Source organism: Battus philenor, unplaced genomic scaffold (genome assembly GCF_028537555.1).
Source record: "Battus philenor isolate CCGP_79_NKW_IND1 unplaced genomic scaffold, ilBatPhil1.0.hap1 SCAF_12, whole genome shotgun sequence".
In the NCBI taxonomy this organism is placed as follows: Eukaryota; Metazoa; Arthropoda; class Insecta; order Lepidoptera; family Papilionidae; genus Battus; species Battus philenor.
Window position 1 is genome coordinate 974,793 of NW_027181674.1, and position 20,593 is coordinate 995,385.

At 32.1% G+C, this 20,593-nt stretch overlaps 1 protein-coding gene across 1 annotated transcript; it reads right to left on the reverse strand.

The window, feature by feature from the left end:
* Positions 1–1,017: 1,017 nt before the first annotated feature.
* On the reverse strand, positions 1,018–18,722 carry LOC137932918 (G-box-binding factor-like). Its single transcript, XM_068776605.1, has 3 exons — positions 18,645–18,722; positions 3,897–4,164; positions 1,018–2,028 (listed from the first exon to the last, which is right to left on the reverse strand). Exons 1-3 carry the CDS (start codon positions 18,654–18,656, stop codon positions 1,418–1,420), a joined length of 891 nt encoding a protein of 296 aa, XP_068632706.1. The 5' UTR covers positions 18,657–18,722; the 3' UTR covers positions 1,018–1,417.
* Positions 18,723–20,593: the final 1,871 nt, after the last annotated feature.

A 20,593-nucleotide genomic window follows, 5' to 3' on the forward strand; every position in this document is an offset into this window, starting at 1 on the left:
TCGTTTTATTTTTACTATAGTATTATTATATAGTAATATTTCTACAGTTAATCATAAAAGTATACTTAGTAACAAATACGTACAACATATTTGCTAACTAATAATAAAAAAAATAAAAGAAAAAACAATAATAAAAATAAGATATTGCATAGAATTTTTTCTTAATGACAAGATTCGGACATCTAGTCTGTAATCAAATGCTGCATATATTTATATGTCAACTATTGTAGGAAAAACTAAGAATCTCAGAGATAATTGCTTTAAGGATTAGTAAGATATTTAGATCACACATTCATTCAGCGTCGAACACATAGGATAAGTAAGTCGACCCGCTACCAAAGAGTTTCCTTGGAAGCATACCATGCGGTTCAACTCAACCTTTCTAGAACCATCTATCGGTTTCCTTATTACCCTTATAATTATTACCCAGGTCTCTTCAAGGACAGCGTGAGTAGGTGCCTTTGAGTCTGCATGCTTCATTTAGACAACGTCGTCGCTTACCATAGACCATACATTTATCCCAAACAACTCATTAATATTTCTAGAAGCATCTGTTACAGTTTATAACTTTCACTAAAGGAAAAGAAAACACCGTATGCTTTTATATAAGACTTTATTAAACGATTTTCGCAATCCGACCACGTTTCTTGTGACAATAACACGTCGGCCATTTTGAATTCCGCGCATGCGCACCGCCTCGCAGATTAATTAATACCAATTTATTATACAATTCTTTATACGAATATTAGTTACATTTATTAAAATACATGAAAAAAATAATTAATAAAACTGTTAATATATCTACACAACATATTAATAAATATTTTATATACCGATATACGTATATATTACTTAAATAGTAAATTAATAAAATACAGATTATATATATTATTTTAAATACATTCAATATCTTTAATTATAAAATAAATTTATATTTAAGGAGACAGAGAGATATAAAAATAAATGCATAATAAAAATAGATATAATTAAAATATTTTTTCTGGAATTTTTATTTGGTTAGTACATTTTAATATTATTGTATGATAATTACATTTTTTTATATATGTTTATTATTTTGTGTTTTAAATGTACAGTGTAAATAACATAAAAGCGAATAGATTATGAATACAAAAAAGTACATATACATACACACACATATATATATATATATATTTATATATATATATATATATTCTTTTTCAGAAAACGGTTTTGGATTTACGCGGGATATAACCTAGATAAATAATTTAAGTAAAACTAAAAGTTTGTTGCCGTTTTACTGCGTGTAAACAAATGCGTTCAACACAACTGACTAGTTCTAAATATAAAAAAAAATATAAAAAAAGTCTGCATTCCTAACGCTTTGGATGAAAATGAGGCTATGTACAACGGACAGGTAGATCATGTATTTAGACGATCACTTTCCGGTGAAATTGATGGAGTAGGAACCGGTGTTAGGGTCGAAGTTCTGAGCTGGATGACCAGCGAAGGGATTGAAGTTTTGACTATGGTAGTTTTGAGGTTGGTAGCTCTGGGGTTGTTGGTAGTTCTGAGACTGTTGGTAGCTCTGGGGCTGTTGGTAGTTTGATGTCTGTGTGTAAGGTTGAGGTGTGAACGATTGGTAGGAGAACTGTGGCTGCTGGTGGTACACCTGGCTCTGAGGACGCTCTTGAGGGAACTGCTGCGGCGCCTGATTGAAAAGGTTCGACTGCTGTGAAAACACTGGAGAACGATACTGAGTTGTTTGAGGCTGTGATGTCGGTTGTGGTTGGTAAGCAGGTTGTCTATACTGGGGTTGATATTGAGGTTCTGGTTGGTATTGTGGTTCGGGTTCATATTGGGGTTCAGGGCGTGCCGGTTGGTGGAACTGTCTGAAGTTCGCTGAAGGTCTGGACTGGGCGCGGCCGTTGTATTTCGGGTCTTCGTATATCTTGGGGTCTTCGCGATATTGACCATCGTCTTCCTGTCCATCTGTTAACGCATTGGACGGGTCGTGGAGCGTTGGAGGTGGCACCATGATGCCTTGACCTGGAATTCGGAACGCGGTTTTAATTTATTCATGTTTACTCAATTTAAAGTATGTGTTTTATAATTACAGCTGTTTAGATTTATATGGATTTTAATTGGCTTAGTTTGTGTGCCATTCTCTTAACCAATGTCACATAAATTTCTTTCAACATTTTTATAACGTTTACGACACACTTCATGCTCTAATAAGGTAGATTTATAGGTGCGTAGAGTGCACTATGCCAGCGTTTCTCAAACTTTGTTCCGCGGTACCACGGGGTTCTGTGAAGATCTTTTATGGGTTCCGCGAAAGTTACGTGCCTATTTTATAACTTGTGAGGAAGTAACATAAAAATGTAATGTCTCAAATTCGACAATGACAGCTGTCAAAGCGAAATTTTCGATAGGCTGGCATAATCACGGTAAATCCCGGGATCGGTAATTTCCCGACTCAATTGATTATAGATCATTTCACTGTGAATGTCCGGGAATAATGGACACCTGCCGATGTGACTTGATGTCGAACCTGACATAATAATTTATCTTTCATCAATTAACACTTTTCTACCAACTACTTTTAAGGTATAGGCCTCCCCCAAAAATGATGATGTGCACCGCCTATTGTCATTTCAGACAAGCATTTTTTCGAGCTATTTCTTTGGTCTCCGTTCTTTTGTATTTTGTTAGCACTTATTCACATATAATTTAAAAGTTCTATGAACGTAAATGTCACATATTTAAGAACCTTAGTTTAAATTTAAAATTATTTTTTAAAGATAATTAATATACATGTCATTTTTATTTCATATAATCCGTTAACAGAATGTTACATTAAAAACATAGTATTAAACCAAATCAGAGGTTCTACAATAAAATTGACTCCTAAAAAGAATTATCTACTTATCTAAAAGATTAAGAAACGTTTCTCTAGACATTCATTGTTATGTATTTAATGGAATCAGGCATTACCTTGCGGAAGCCTATCCTTAGTAATTAAAGGACCAATATTTAGCCATTTCCGCACATGCAGTGGTAGTCGTGCAAAAAGTGCACCGCCCGCCAGCCCGCTGATGAATGCGCATGCGGCAAACATTGCGAATTACACAACCGCCACCGTCATACCACTCAACACGTGTTTCACCCCTCCACGGGGCATCTCCAGGAGTTATGCTACACCGATTAGTGCCAAACACAGAGTCACTTTGCCGCAGGTGAGGTGGCTAAATATTGGTTCTTTTCTTATTTATAATTATGCTTTGTGATAAAAACAATAATATTTATATCGCAGTAAATAGTGAGTGAAACAACCTACTAGCGCCATTGTTTTCAGACAATAATAACTTATGTGTCTTCAAGACAAGAGTGAATAGGTTTCTTCTAGGCAAGCAAGTACCATTGTAGACCTCGTCACCGCTTAACATCAGGCGAGACAGAGGTCAAATGCTTAGCCCAAAAATGAAAAGAATTGTTACGAAATAAATACATTTAAAAAACTTTTAAGTTAAACGGTTTTTTGATACCCATATTGTGGTGGTTGTGGAAAAATATGTACCTAGTCCGCCATATTGGAACGGCGTCCATCTTGAATTTTAAATTTTGACATAATCATCGTGTTTTACTAGTGTAGCCCTTTCATTTGATACCCATTTGAGGGGGATAAAGAAAAATATGTAATCCGCCCTTTTGTATCGGCGGCCATCTTAGATTTATAATGTTATTGATTTTATTATATTGTATTGTTATCTAAATTAAATGTGTGTACCAAATTTCAGATCAATCTGACAATGAGAAGGTGCTTAAATTTCAATTTCTAATTTTGACCCAAATAAATTCCGTACGGGTCGAACTAAATAAAACCGTTTAAAAAACTATTGACGTTGTTTTAATACCTTGAGGTTCGAATCCACGTTTGCTGCTAGCGCCATACGATATCTCCCTCAAGCCACCACTTTCGTCCAGGTATCCGTACTTCCCGGCCACATCACCATTGGGGTATTTGGTCTCGATTTTGAAGGAACCGTCTGCGGCCTCGTAACCATAACTGTAGGAGCCATCATCATTCTGTCTGTTGATCTGCTTCAAGATTGGCACAGGGGTAGTGGTTGGACCGTGCTGACAATGGACGCAGGCAATCCATGCTGCGCAGAAGATGAACGCCTGTGAAAACATTTTCAAATAATTTCAAACAAGAACTACTTTGCTAACTATTGAAATAAAAATAACTGTGGCAACATTGATAATTAATTTTTCGATTCCCGGGATACGGTCTTATATATAATTCACACTTTGTGCATTAATTATATAGGATTGCCTCTGCTCACAGACAAGTTTCCAGAGGATGGACAGCAGCGTCCTCTGCATACCATAATACCACACTGCGATCGCCAATCTACCTGCCAAGCATGGCGATTATGATATAACCCTCCATAGATATATCTAGGATGTGGCCTATGCCTTACAGTGGGCGTATATAGACTAAAACGAAATATCAGAAATATATAACCTTCTTTTACTTATCATTCATAAAATATAATGGGTAATGGTTGTAAAAGCTTTCAAATATTAAATATATATTTAATTTATCAACAAAAGGCTTTATGACATTTAAATCTATTTCCAATAGTTATAATATTTTTTTTTGTATTAGAATAAGTTAGGTCAATATCTTTTGGCTGTACAAAGTCAGGCACAGATAAAAATAATTTAGTATCATATGTTAATACTCTTTTTATTACCATATTATCATTAATTTTAGTTTATTTAGTTATTATTTGATTTTTGGATAGTGTCTACAATACTATTAGATAGTAAATGAAAGTCTTTAAATGTTTAAATTAATTATATTTACGAAATCCCTTGGTCAAAAGATTGTTCTCTGTTCTAGGATAGAACATAAAACATATATAAGGAGTCTGTATATATGTTTTATCATAAAAAACATACATAATTAACATGTATTTATTATATTAAATTTACCCAAAAACTGTTTATCATATTAACGTATTGTTTGAAATAACTGTCTACATACAAATGTCAGTTTGCGTATGATTTATTACATCGGACAATGTTTTATCAGCCCGTAATGTTGTTTTAATGATACACCCTGTATAGAACGGTCGAACGGCTCGTTGTAATATTTTTGAATTTAATAATAGAATTAATACGGAGAATTAATATTTATAATTATTAAACAGTATTTATGTAAAAAAATATTATTTAAGTTTATTTATAGCAACACTGGTTTAGAATTATGTTGCCACAATTTTTTTTTAATTAATGTGAAGTGTCAAAAAATATTGGCGGTTTTGGCAAATGTCAAAATTCGGCGCGTTTTTTTTTTTAAGGAATTCCTAAAAATGTACATAGAAAAGCTGCTTGGTCATAGATAATTAATATTAAAATTATTATTTTTAGTTATTTTAATCTTAAACAACACTGGTGTAGAATTATATTGCAGCTAATTTTTTGTAATTAATGTGAAGTGTCAAAAATATTGGCGCCATTGATCAAATGTCAAAATCGTTTATCAAAATTTGGCGCGTTTTTTTAAAAAAATTCCCAAAGAGCGTACATATTAAAATTGATTGGTAAAAAATGTAAAAACTTTATTGCTATAAATAAACATATCATTTATTAACAAAAAGTTATGTTTACATCTATTTCGAATCACACCCTATAAATTGATCAATCTGAAACACTAATGTAACGGAGGGCATATATTCGTTCAAGCAGATGCTGCACTCCCTTAGAAGGCGTCCTTACTCTGGGTAGAATATCCCGAAATAAAGAAATACCCTGTACCTAACACACCCAAGCCGATAAAGAAGTTATCATTATCCAAGGCCATATGAGGCTCAGGGGGTAAAGAGCGAGATGGTCGTCGTTGTCCGTCGATCAACAGACACCCCCAGGATGCATGACAGTATCCATCATGCAGTGGAAATATCACGTCACAAGAACTCGTGCGTGTATTGCTCGGACGAGATTGAAGATGCGATCGCAAGGTTCATCGATGTGAATACGGCAACCGCTCCACTGATACTGTCGCACAACCTGAGGATGCCAATATGGAGTAGGGATGACGAATTGGTTGCACTGAACGTAATTTTAAAAACTTAACATTGTTAGGGCGTCGTTAAAATAGATTAAGAAACTTGCATAAACGTGATAAACAAATACATTTAAAAAACTTTTAAGTTAAACGATTTTTTGATACCATATTGTGGTGGTTGTTGAAGAATATGTACCTAGTCCGCCAAATTGGAACGGCGTCCATCTTGAATTTTAAATTTTGACATAATCATCGTGTTTTACTAGTGTAGCCCTTTCATTTGATACCCATATTGAAGGGGTTAAGGAAAAATATGTAATCCGCCATTTTGTATCGGCGGCCATCTTAGATTTATAATGCTATTGATTTTACTATATTGTATTGTCATCTAAATTAAATGTGTGTACCAAATTTCAGATCAATCTGACAACGGGAAGGTGCTTAAATTTCAATTTTTAATTTTGATCTATATAAATTCCGTACGAGTCGAACTAAATAAAACCGTTTCAAAAATGTAAATACATAGGCACGGGTGCTAATGTCTATGGAATATTGATCATAATAATTAAAAAAATTGTACTGAAACTGTAATTTGTTTTGGCCTATTAGTTGAATTAATCAAGGCGTTGTCTACTTTTACGTATTTCACATGATTATTTTTTATCTAAATAAGACAAATAAGGTTTTATTCAGTAAGAACCTCGTACCAGATCAATTGGACAGACCCCGCACTACCTTCGACGTTGCCCGGCGTGACTAACGCCCACTTTAGTCGTAAACAAAACGGTCGAGCCTTTCCGCGTCTACTTCAAGGCTTCTACATTCACCGGCCGTCATCCGACTTGTGTTACTTAGCAAAAATTATCGCAACAACCACCAGACACGCTACTTTATAATAATAATACAACCATTTACCTCGTAATAAAACATTTATACACGAAATGTTCTAAATGTAACAAGTTCAAGGTCCACCGGCTTGTGACGTCATTTTTTTAATGGCTTAAAAAAAAGGCGCATATCCCATATATGCACCTTTTTTTTAAATTGCGGAAGTCCATCCTTAGTAAGAAAAGGACCAATATTTAGCCACTTCCGCACATGCAGTGGTAGTCCTGCAATATAGTGCAATCGGTGTAACATAACTCCTGAAGATGCCCCGTGGAGAGGTGAAACACGTGTTGAGTAATTTGGCGGTGGCGGTTGTGTGATTCGCATTGTTTGCCGCATACGCATTTATCAGCTGTGCACTTTATTGCACGACTACCACTGCATGTGCGGAAGTGGCTAAATATTGGTTCTTTTCTAACTTTTTCAGACAAGTTTTACTATCGCGCTCTTCTTCCATCCTTCCGTCTTAAGATCTTTCATTCTTTTCCTAACATTATACATTTCATCTGTCTTACACTATCATTCCATTTAACCTCATTTTCGATACCTTCCATCACCTCGTTCCTCAGGTTTTACAAATTTAATTTTGTTTACATTCTTAATTACAATTTTTTATTATTTGTGTTACAATTTTTTTACATGACCTATTAAATTCAGGACTCATCTCATCGTTGTAACATGTGACCTCATTAAGAAATAAAAAACTTTAAATTTAGAAAATCCTCTAACCTTTTCATGTACCTATATACAGAATGATTGTTTATATGTATAAAAGTTTAATAAGTGTGAAATTAAAGCTCATTTTTCAATAAAAACCTTTAAAACTTTTACACCTATTTTAAATAAACCCTGTATAAACTGACCACAGTTTAAAATCTTTCGAAATACGACAGGCCGTTAACTTCTGGCATTATAAGATCTAAAAGGACATATAGTAAACAATAATATATTTTGTTATACAGTAATATTAATTTTGAAAATTATTTTCTTTGCTATATTATCATTACGATCTTCTTCTTCTTCTTCCTTCCCTTTTCCCTTTATTTGGGGTCGGGTCTCCTTATCAATTTGCGCCAGGCCACTCTATCCTGGGTTGTCCCTGCATCAAGTTGAAGGGTTTCCAGTTCCTTTCTGATATTAGACCACCACGTAGCTTTTGGATGCCCTCTCCCTCTTGGGAATTCTGGGAGGCTTAAGGCAGTTTTTACCACGTGGTTATCTGGTTTCCGTTGAATGTGGCCATACCATCGTAATCTTTTTTCCTGTAATTTGCTATATTATCATTACGATATTTAATATTAATGAAACTATAATGATATACCATCTTCGCCAAGCTTGGCAGGTAGATCGCAATGTACTAACTTGTTTATAAGCAGTGGAAACCATATTTAATTAATGCACAAGGTGAGAATTATAATATTGTATCTCTGGAATCGAACTTGCACCCTGCGATATCAAGTCAGCTATCTACCTTTGGACTACCAGTGCAATACATTCTTTGAAAGCCAATGATCCATACATTTACCTTATCAAAGCAACATCTATTACCAATCACCTGTATATCATATAGTATATTCTTCATTTGTCATATTTTACATTTAATTATAATATTTTTGTAACTGTAAGATATAAATAATTAAATAAATAACATATCATTTTAAAAAATGTTTCAATATAGATATTTAAAATCATAAAAAAATATTTAATTAATTTTCACCTGTAATTAATTACAATTATCGTATTGCATTTATTATTTTTAATACGATAATAAAACAATGCATCTATTTTAATAGAGTTATAGTGAATAAATAAAATTTGTTATAATGTATTATATTTAAATCCGAACATCGTGATGATGTTAATAGGGGTATACCACAATTCTTGCTTATATAATGGACCTGCCATACGCCGCCTGTGCCTAGCATCGATCTCTCAATGTGTGTGTGTTTATGTAAATCTTGTAAAAACATCATATTATACTGCGAAGGTTTTTTAGAAGAAGAAATAAAATAGAAAAGCAAACACTAAAACATAGAAATAAAATAAATAAAGTAGTACCAAAAATAGTGCAATAAACAGTATAATATAATATGATAATTATAAAGAAAATATGTGTTAAATGTATGAACAATAAATGTAATGTTGCAAAATAAAATAGTAAGGAAACCTAGAATGTAGTGGTTGAGGATGGATGTATGGCTAATGGAATGAAAGAGAAAGACTGGAAAAGTTGTAGAACGAAAGAAACAGTACGTCAGATAATATGATACATGAAAGAGGAGAATGATGATAATACAAAAATTATATGAATAAATTATTAGAAATAAAAAGTCCCTGTCCCGCACGAGATAGGGGAACGAGAGGTCCCAAATAGCGGGGACCATTTAAAGAAAAAGGTTTTTTGGTGATGAACTTCTTTACAACTATATTAATACTATTGTAAAATTGATCACAAAATAACATATCAATATACATTTGAAACATAGCTTTTACCTAAAAAGATGTCATCATACGGGAGCACAATCTGATTTTAATTTAATCAATTTGAACACTTCTAACATTATGAAATACACAAAAGTGATCACTGTTGACTTTTATAATCACACAAAATTTCATCATCGCTTTTTTAGCCGTAAGACGTCATCTGTTATACATAGGCCTTCCCTGGAAAATTCAATAAGGTTGCAATGGGCATATATATATATATATATATATAGTTGATCCCACAAACGTTGTTTTATCATGTGTTAAGGTGTTAAGGGTTGATCGTAGAGGGATGAAAATTTAGGCTTGTATGTATTTTTATATGCTGTACCATAAAAAAGTAAAAAAAAATTTTTAAAAAAAATTAAAAAAAAATTAGGGGTTGACCACCCTTAACATTTAGGGGGATGAAAAATAGAGGTCCGATTCTCCACCCTGGCCGATATGCGCGCTAGGAATCACGAAAATCGGTCGAGCCGTTTCGGAGGAGTTCAATCACGCACACCGTGACACGAGAATTTTATATATTAGATATATAAGGCCTTTTTACGATCTTAACAAGGTATGTCTTGTAGGTCTGTGATGATTCCAGAACCTGGAACCTGCAGTTTGTTCCACTATCTACCCACTGCTACTTCAATTTGTAAATTAGACTGCGTCAGTTATTTTTTAATATACCTATCTCCTGATTTCTGTATCTCGATTATAATCTAAACAGTAAATAAATACATATAATTATTTTACAATTTTGTAAACAAACCAGTCTGGTACAAGTCAAAGAATGCGATCTAGATATAGTATACTTCCGTATCCAATACAGGTGTGAATGTATTAAGGCTGCATTCTGTATGGTAAAGAATTAATACAGGCCCTACCTGCCCTTATTACCATAGTGTTAAAGGTCATTATGCGTTAAACCGGTAATAATTCATTTCGATACAAGGTCGACTTGTTACATACTGCGGTTTTAAAAGCGAGATTGTTTTACGTTACTGAACTTTCAGAGGATTATGATTGTTGGTTAAACCAACAGTTATGAGTTAAAATTTGTAATTTATAACGTGAAATGTCTAAGCTTCTCGTATTATATATAGAAAAGAAATACCAAAACAGGCTTTTGCCACATGATAAAGTATATATATATAAATCTGTGTTGAAATAAGTCAAAAGATGTTGTTGTGGAGTTTCTTCCTGCTTCTTCTTCGCAACTATAACACCTTGCGAAGAAGAATAGAGTTAACAGTAAAATAGAATAAATAAATAAATAATAAGTTCACGATCGATAAGAGTTCTGTTAAAAGTTCTAATGTTGAATAAACTGATTTTATTTTCATCTTTCATTTTAATGATCGTCAACAAAATACAATTTTACACATATAAAATATTCCAATTTACTTTCTTTTTTTTTTCAATAGACGCCCACTATAAGGTATATATATATATAAATATATATATATATATAAATATATATATTTATATATATATATATGCCTTCACTAAAGGTCGCCACAATGACGTCATCACAAGCCAAGAACCTTTAAGCTTAATATGATACTAGTTCGTACCAAATTAGTAAATCCATCACTGTACTTTTGAAGTACATATATGTACACTTCTTGATTGATAGTGAACAAAAAAAAATCAGGAAATAAATGCGTAAAATGATAAATAACACTTGATATTACATCTAACGCAAGATATGTATATATAATAATAAATTATTTATGTTTACTAATTAGGATTGCAATTAATTTGAATTTTACTAAATTTGACAATAATTATTAAGAACGAATTTAATCGAGTTACTATAGTACAAGAACGACAAAATGACAATTACGTGTATATATATATATATATATATATATATATATATATATATATATATATGGATTTTTATATATATATATATATATATATATATATATGTTGGACGGAGATTGGTATGACAAAAAAGAGGACGATAAAAAAATAAAATTAAAGTTAAAAATAAATTAAAGATAAAAAAAAGAGTCTTTAATTTTATTTTTTTATTATATTGTATGTTATTAGGTTTAGATATAATAAACATACAGGATGATTTATTATCAGTGTTAAATCTTTAAAGGTTTTTGCTTACATATTGGTATACATTCAACAGTTTAAATCATGCATGTAAACAAATCTTAAGTTCATTATCCCTAATCCATTTAATAAATAGTACATTTACAGTGTAGAAAAGTTTAAACGTGGCAAAGTATATATAGTATGTTCTTTTTACACTTTTTTCGTGTTTGCCATAAATAATTTAAAATATTGGATATATACATTACGATGTTCATGTATATATGTGGAGAAAAATATAGTTTTTAAATAATTCTTTAAAATTTTTTGATAATGTTTTATTTAAAAGTATTAACATGGCAGAATATAGATAAAAAATTGTCTAATAGTAATTTAAAAAATAATCTGATTTCTTTTTTTACACTCGACAAAAACTAAAAAGATTATATATACAAATTATAATAATGGCTGCGATTCTTTTTTTAAATATATATCAATTTATTAGCAATCAGAAACATGCATATCCGGAATAAGAAACAACGAAATAATTGTAGTGAGTCATAAAACATTTTGTCGAGTCATTTTACAATCGCTGCGTTCTATTTTAAATCCGGACATTAATTTTTTCAGAATTTTTTTCTATTTAATTCTTAAGGTGCGTTCTAGTCTATTTTATGACTAATAATAAGTGAATGTAAAAGTTTATATAGAGATAATATTGTATATATTTATAACGACATTCCAATTTCACGGATTTATTATTATAAATGTATTAAGATTCAATCTCGGGTGTACTTGAGTCGAAATACTTATAGCGTGAAGTTCATAAGAAGCTGCCATATTAGAAGTCCTTATAGACTTTATATATTTAAATTTCTAATAGAATAATTATTAGCGGCATTGATTTGGTCATAATCTTATGTAATTCACACTTAACACGTTCACTGCGGGCCCAATTTTGAAGAACTTTCAGCTGGTGCAGCTGAGGTCGAATCAGCCTCAAGCTGAACTTCCTAGTAGAGCGGTTGAGGCCTTTTCTGCCTCATGTTCTTTAATATTTTTTTACAATATTGAGTCAATGCTTCGCAGACATAAAGAAGGCTATATTTGTCTTTGTCATACCTCATACGGTTGAGTGTAAACAGCCGCCGCACTAGAGAGACAACACGAGTTTTACGCGCCGCACCGGTGCAAAGTTTACCATGAGGCTGAACCGACCTCAAGCCGCAGTGAACGTGTTAATGCATTAATTATATATTGCCATAAAAAAAGTTTCCAGAGGATAGAACAGTAGCGACCTCTGCATACGACAATAGCCTGCCTGCTAAACGTGGTGATAATGTAATATCCCCCCATAGATATATTTATTGAAGGCCTTTTTGTAAGAAAAGTTTATTAAAATTGGTTAGCTAATTTTCAAACTACGACGCGTTCAAAATATCTTTATTCAAGTAGGCATTTACATGCACTTTTAAATCGTCGATTATTTTGACATTATAAGCAGTACTCCCTTTTAAATATAATTTTATTATGTTTTATATATATATAAATGAAAATCGATATCTTGTGGAACTTTATTATATATGCCACGCCATGCCCATATCTATTAGGGCTTGAAAGCTATCTCCGAGAGAGCCGGCCGACCCGGTGTTAAAATTTAATATAAAGAAAAAATAAGTTTCTCTTTTTACTAAAATTAACAGTGTTTAATCGACACCTTATAATATTAGGGCGACCGGAAAGTAATGTCGCTTTCTTAAGTTAATTCACATGATTACATTTTGAACGAGTTTTTATTTCTAATCAACAATATATTCACCTTCGTTATCATCAACCTTTTGCCATCTAGTACACAAAATCAATTCCGGAGCGGTAAAAATCAATCGGTTTTTATGTAAAATATGTAGACAGAAACGGCATTACTTTCCGGTTTTCCCCAATTTATATGGTAATATATATATATACATATATAAAAGTAAAGGTACTACATAAATACGAATAAATAAGAGATGCTTCACAATACTTCTTTTTCTACACACTTCTATATATATATATATGTGTGTGTGTGTGTGTGTGTGTGTGTGTGTGTGTGTGTGTGTGTGTGTGTGTGTGCGTGTGTGTGTGTATGTATATATGTGATATAACTATATGAGTGACGCCAACGCCTTACAGAGGATGTTTGCATAATAAAATTATGCTACTTTGCGAGTCATTTTGAATGAAAGCACTTAACATGCCAATCATGCCTTCGATCGGTCTGTTTGGCAACGCCTGACACTCGGCCTAGATGCCGTAACAGTACGCCAAATAATACATTCAAACAGATCATTGACAAATATCAATTGTTCGTAACAGGCGTGAAATATATTTTAAACAGATATATACATACGTAATTATCACACTATCGTTCTTGTACTATTGAAATTCGATTTATTTCGTTCGTAAAAATTTTCACACATAATAAAGTTCCACAAGATATCTTAGAATTTTTAACCATAAATGCTTCCATTTATTTTTTTTTACCACTTTTACCTGGTAACTCAATCCGATTTGAGTTAATTTACTTTTACATACTAATTTTAAACTACAAAATATGTAATCACCCTGTAAAAATGGGTGCAAAAAATTAAAACTGTATTTAGACAATATATCTAAACAATATATCTAGTAATTATTTATAATAAGCCGGTAATTTTACACCGGGCGATATCATATGTTGTTTAAAATGGTTCCTACAAGAACATATTATTATGTTATTTATCAGTAAACATGGTTTAAAATTTCTCCATTTTATAATTTATATAACAATAAATATATTTAATATTTAAGAATGTAATAACTGATAAATATAAAGGCGGTTCCCCTGTCATAGTTCGTGTAACCGCAAAGCTGTCAAACGCCTTGTAATTTCCCGCCAACTCATATCTAACCTATATAAAATTGGCGGCCATTTTGGAATGTCGCCTACGCCATTACTTATATTGAGAGGTTAGTTTGCGTAAGAATTAGATTGGAAACTGTGTTCAGGGAAATATTTCTAAGAGTTATTTGTGGCGAGTTGATTTATAAGATTTACGAATACAATACAATACAATACAATATCTACATAAAATAACTACAATTAGTAAGGTTATTCAAGTGTCCTGGTAAACGAAATATATTCATTTCAAACCTCGGAACAATGAAAAATGACTTTTCGACATGAACTTTGTTGGAATAAAGAATTGAAATAAAGTAGGTAAAAGTGGACAATTATAGATAATAAATCTTTTTGCGTAAAACCTCAAGTATCATCAAGATATTTTCAATAAATTATCAGAATTTATTCGAAATTTGTTTATTTTTTTTATAAATAGGGGCGTCAAAGGACAAACCAAATATTACTGTATTAAGACTCTGTTCCTTATGACATCTGCGTAAGATTATGAATATAAAAAAAATGCGGCATCGATGCAATGTGTTATTAACGATATTTTTTTTAAAAAATATCAATTCTTCTTATAAATCTCTGGAAGTAAATCCTAAATATTTTTTATAAAAAATATGATCTTAACTAACTAACAATCAATATAGATTGAACATAGGTACTCTTTGTAATTCAAGTTGATTTCTGTCAAATTATAGATAACATAAATTAAAAAAAATGCGTAATATTTGTAAAAACTTTTTTGCTTTGTCACCAGCCAATAAAGCTGTCGCTTGTCGCCTGACGCTTTTCACTTATCGCCTGTTACAGAGTATCTATAAACTTGTTCCAAATACCAGATAATTATTGTTAAGCTATACAAAACGACATTACGATCTAATGACACGAGCTACTAACAACGATATCAAGAAAATATGTTTGATATTTATACTATAATCGATTTTCTATTTACAGTTACAATAAAATTATATTACTTTCTCGCATCACACAAAGTTTTTTTTTTAATTGTAAAGTTTAAAATTCGTGTTACTTTTGTAAATAAAATCGTTTTATTTTACAGCGCCAAGACATGGAGATTTTTATAAAGGACTGCATTTCGCCATATTGGAACTAGTGTTGCCACTTTTATTGTTAATAAAATTAATGTTGTTTTTATATTTGGGGAAATGGGTTTTAAATGATCTACCTTGTGTCCCCATAAATTTAAGAATGAGTTTAATTCCACTGATTAAGCGATGCTGCCAGATGGACAGACGACAAAGCCCAGGGTCCGTGCAGCGCACGACCAGACAATGTGGCGATCTTTAAGGGTGGCCTATGTCTTGCAATGAACGTATATCAGATATAAATTTATCAGATCAGATTTTAGATGGTATTAGACATATTTTTGAATGTGATACAAAAAAAACTGTCCAATTTCGTTTTGACATTTCGTCAATTAATGTGAATTTTAAATCTTCCTAGCTTTAGACACGGTCTTAAATATAATCCATAATTTGTGCATTAATTATATAGGGTTGCCACTGCTCACATTCAAGTTTCCACAGGATGGGCAGCAGTGTCTTCTGTGTACCATAATACCACACTGCGATCGCCAATCCACCTGCTAAGCGTGGTAATTATGATATATCCCTCCATAGATATATATTGAAGCCTATGTTTTACAGTGGGCGTCTATGAGTTGAAACGACGATGACCACTGCCACTTGAACCTGCCAATCAGCTGGGCTGCCAGGTTCAAGCTAGCACCCTGAATTTCCATTATATACAAGTGGGACTTAATAATGCAATCGAAAATCATAAAGATGTATCGTATGACATATAATATGATCATATCATCAGATCAACACCCACTGCAAGTCACAGGCCTTCACTAGAGATCGCCACGATGTTCGGTCCTGCGCTACCCGCATTCAGTGACCTCCTGTGACCTTGACTATATCCTCAGTCTACTAAGTGGATGCCTCTCGAAAACCTTTCCCAACCTTCTGCCACCTCAGACAAGAATTTTTCTTTGAGGTTTGGTGACCTTAGTTTTTATTACCCTCTTATCTAATTCGACCTTGAGGTCCTAGAATAGAGAGACCATTGCTCCATGATTGACCTTGGGGCCCATCGTAAACGTCCACATCTCAGAGCAAAAACCCATCATCATTTGCAATAAACACTCTATGTTTGTATAATTATAATAAGTACTAAACATTAATTAATAGCACTGATCATACAACGGATGTGTTTAATTAAATAATTCGATTGAATAGTGTATTCACTGTTTCATATGAATATTAATGTTGTATGAGAAATGTAGTTTTGAATAATCACTTCCTTTGATAATTCAATTTCGGAAGTATTTTATTAAAGCAAATTTAAAAATAATTTATTTCCACCGGTAGTATGATGTAAGATTTTTAAATACGGAATAAATAATTAACATAATTTTTAATTAAACATTCATATAGGATTTTCGGGCAAATTGCAGGCAACTACGTAAAGTTTTACAATACATTCATGTGTAGTATCTATAATATATATATATATATATATATATATATAAATAAGTAAAATTTGATTGTCTGTTTGTAATATTAAAATAAACGCTTTTTACTATATGCATGTGAAAAAAAAATTAAATTTTGTCTGTATATATGTATGTTTGTCCTGGCTAATCTCAAAAATGGCTGAACCGATTTTGACAGAACTTATACTGGCAGATAGCTAATGTAATAAGGAACAACTTTGGCAACAATTTTTTTTTTTTGTTAAATACACCGCTAATCTTTTAATAAATTTAAGACATTTTTATGATCATCGGAAAAAGCTTGATAGGAATAGACCTCGTCATGCAATGGATATCCTATGATTAAAATGATATTGATTATGAAATTTAAATTATGATAAAGATAGAGAAATAATTGTTGTAACTACTACGCATTAAATATATTGTGAAGGTAGTCACATAACAAAGTGTGTTTATAACTTTAGAATTTAAGTTTAAGCATGAATTAACATGATCATAATTCGTTAATAATATCAATAAATTCATTAATATAATTAAGAAATTAATTATAACTGTTATTAAAATATAAATTTTTGAAGAAAAAAATTTTTTTTATCGATTTGAAAAATGTTACGTCATACACACTAAGGGTATTTATTAACCAAAGCCTTCGAACATACACAACCTTACCAAGATATATACCAAGCTATCAGAGCACTGATAAGGAAAATTTTTACTTTTATACTGTTTTATCTGTACCAAATCAAAAGCCGTTAACTAACAGGTGGCGCAAAAGTAATGACATAATGTGAACGTGCCTTAATTTTTAACAATGATGCCAAATATCACTATGCTTTGAAATTTATGTTGTACAGTTATAGAGAAGTTTTTACAATTAATATCATTAATCTTACATTTTCAAGTAATTTTTTAAAAATGGCTACCGGTTCAAATTATGATATCACTTTTGCATCACCTGTTATATACCACTATGTCATACAATAACAATATGTAGAGACATAGCAAACTTAATGTTTGCTTTTCCAGAGTGTAATACAGCATTATCTCATAATAGCGATACGCGACAAACAATAACAGACGCAATAAAAAAAAAGCTATGAACTTCCGTATTCGTTTAAATAAATATTATTAAAATTATGCTATTAGAATCATTTGAAGATTTCTATTGATATAAAATAATACACAGATGGTAATACCACAGTGTAACACCACCCACATGAACCACTATAAACCCCACGGCTCCATGACAACAAATCTTTCGCTTTTATAATTAAAAAAAAAACCAATCCATTCTACACTACTCAAAATCAAACATGAATCTCCTGAACAAAGGCCCTTTATATTTAAATCTCAAATGCGAAGTAATTTCGTAACAAAGAAAAGTTAAAATTTACGAACCCAAAATAACTAGAAAACCGCTTTAAGCATAAGTACATTATTTACACTCTATTAATTTTAAAATCATTATTAACTAATTTCAAAATAGAAATATTTACATATTTACGTAAAAATAAAATATTTAAAATATTTTAATTGAGAACCCAATTTTTTTTTCGTATATCGGCAAAAATTACATTGAAATTAAATATGTTTTAAAATATAATGTCATTTATTTAAAAAAATGATTGTATTATTTTAATATATGTAAAAAAAACTATTAATTAATTAAAATAATATTTATATATTAATACACGATGAAAAGAAAAACAATAATTAAAAAAAAAACTGACCTTGAACAACATGTCGTATTTCCGAACGAAAATCTTAACGTCAGTGTTTTCCCGCGCTTTCGCACCAGCAATGGCCGCCACACGAAACGCGTCTGCCTCGCTCTCGGCTGCCACTTGTATTTATAATGTCGCAGTTTTCGTTACAACAGCGCATATGCTGTATTGTTATGCGGCTTGCGGAGCCCTAACTCGGTGTGGTAACAGAACCCGGCTCTGAGCATTTACAATTAGGTTTGGAAGGTGAAACATCGGCGTGTCACATTGTCTACTTACTTTAAAATAGGATAATTGACATTTCTTACTTTTTTTAAGGTTCGTTTTCATCCAAGGTTCTCGGAATTTTTATTTAATAAAAACTCTTTCTAAATTTAGCTTATTCCGATGGACCCACTGGAGCTGTTTCAGCCATAATTCCAATACTAAAAAAGAATTGAAATTCAGGAATATTCGAGTATTATTAACACCACTTTCCTGCATTCGGAGGACTCCGGGTGACTATATACGAATGCCGGTTGGGCGTAAAAATAAATGAGGAAAACATCGCTTCTTTGTTAGAAGATGCCAAAAGTAGGGAATCGTTTCACAGTTTTTGTAAAGCAATAGTTGAACATATGACAAATATAAACAAGTAAAATAGTGTAATACAGTAAGCATAGAACTGTAATAAAAATATGAAATAATCTAAACAAAATTGTGAAATAGAGAAATAAGAAGGCGATGTATAAATGAGAATTAGAACGAAAGATAAAGATAGAATGAATTGTGGATAGAAAGAATGGAATGATAGATTATGTGAAGATTGATAGTAGAGAACGAAAATATTTTCGTTCACTTTCCTTTATATAAAGGAAAGTGAAAAAAAATTAATAAGACAATAAACGACCCTGTCCAAAGATATCCTGTCATGTCATGTCCTTCCTAAAGAGAACGAGAATAAAAAAAAGTATTAATAACATTCGACGGGCTTCTTAAAATATTATCTGCCTATATCGAGAGGTGAAGTCAAGCCAACGTTTCATGTATGTTTCATGGACTTGCGCTAACGAACTTTGAACCACCATTATTGTTATCAAACATAAACCTCCGTGAAGACCTGGATCACTTTGGAAACCGATTATATATACATGTAAATTTATTAACCATCTATTACACTATTACATCTATTACAGCCAATGGCAAACGGCGCAAGATAGAGGAAAGTGGAAGTCCCGCGCTTCGGAGGCCAAGACCCACTTTGGGTCACTGAGCTAGCGGAGTAGTAGTAGTAGTAGTATCTATTACACTGGTCTTGTATTGTCTCAGCGAGCTGGCTTCCAGAACTAAGCGAAAATGCGCTTATTTTGCGTCATTGTTGGTCTTAATCAAGCCAACCCAATTCCCTGAGAAATCCCACCAAACCCTTGATGTTGCCGGCGATCCGAGATAGCCCTGGAGGGTCTACTCCGGAGTAGTACGCGAGCAGCAGTCTCGTCTTCCTTCAAGACAAGCAGTACATATGATATATCTAATATATAAAATTCTCGTGTCACGGTGTTCGAACTTGAACTCCTCCGAAACGGCTTGACCGATTTTTACCAAATTTTACATGCGTATTCAGTATGTCTGAGAATCGGCTACTATCTATTTTCCATACCCCTAAGTGATAAGGGTGGTCCACCTCCTAAATTTTATTTTTAATTTTTTAGACAATTTTTTTGGCTTTTATTTTATTATGATACAGCATACAAAAATACATACAAACCTAAATTTTCACCCCTCTACGATCAACCCTTATCTTACATTTGTTAATTAAAAACTTTAATTTTTTTTGCAAAACAACGTTTGCGGGATCAGCTAGTAAACTATATATATTTGAAATCTATGCGAATCTTTATAAAGGTATGTTCACACAACCTTGCGCCGCATTGTACGGTGGTATTAACCTTGTCCCATGCGGTTTGCATCAGGCC

Excerpts from the sequence above, each read along its gene's own strand:
- LOC137932918 (XM_068776605.1), bottom strand. Across the intron at positions 2,029-3,896 it reads ACGTGGATTCGAACCTCAAG|GTCAAGGCATCATGGTGCCA; the intron begins GTATTAAAACAA and ends TCCGAATTCCAG.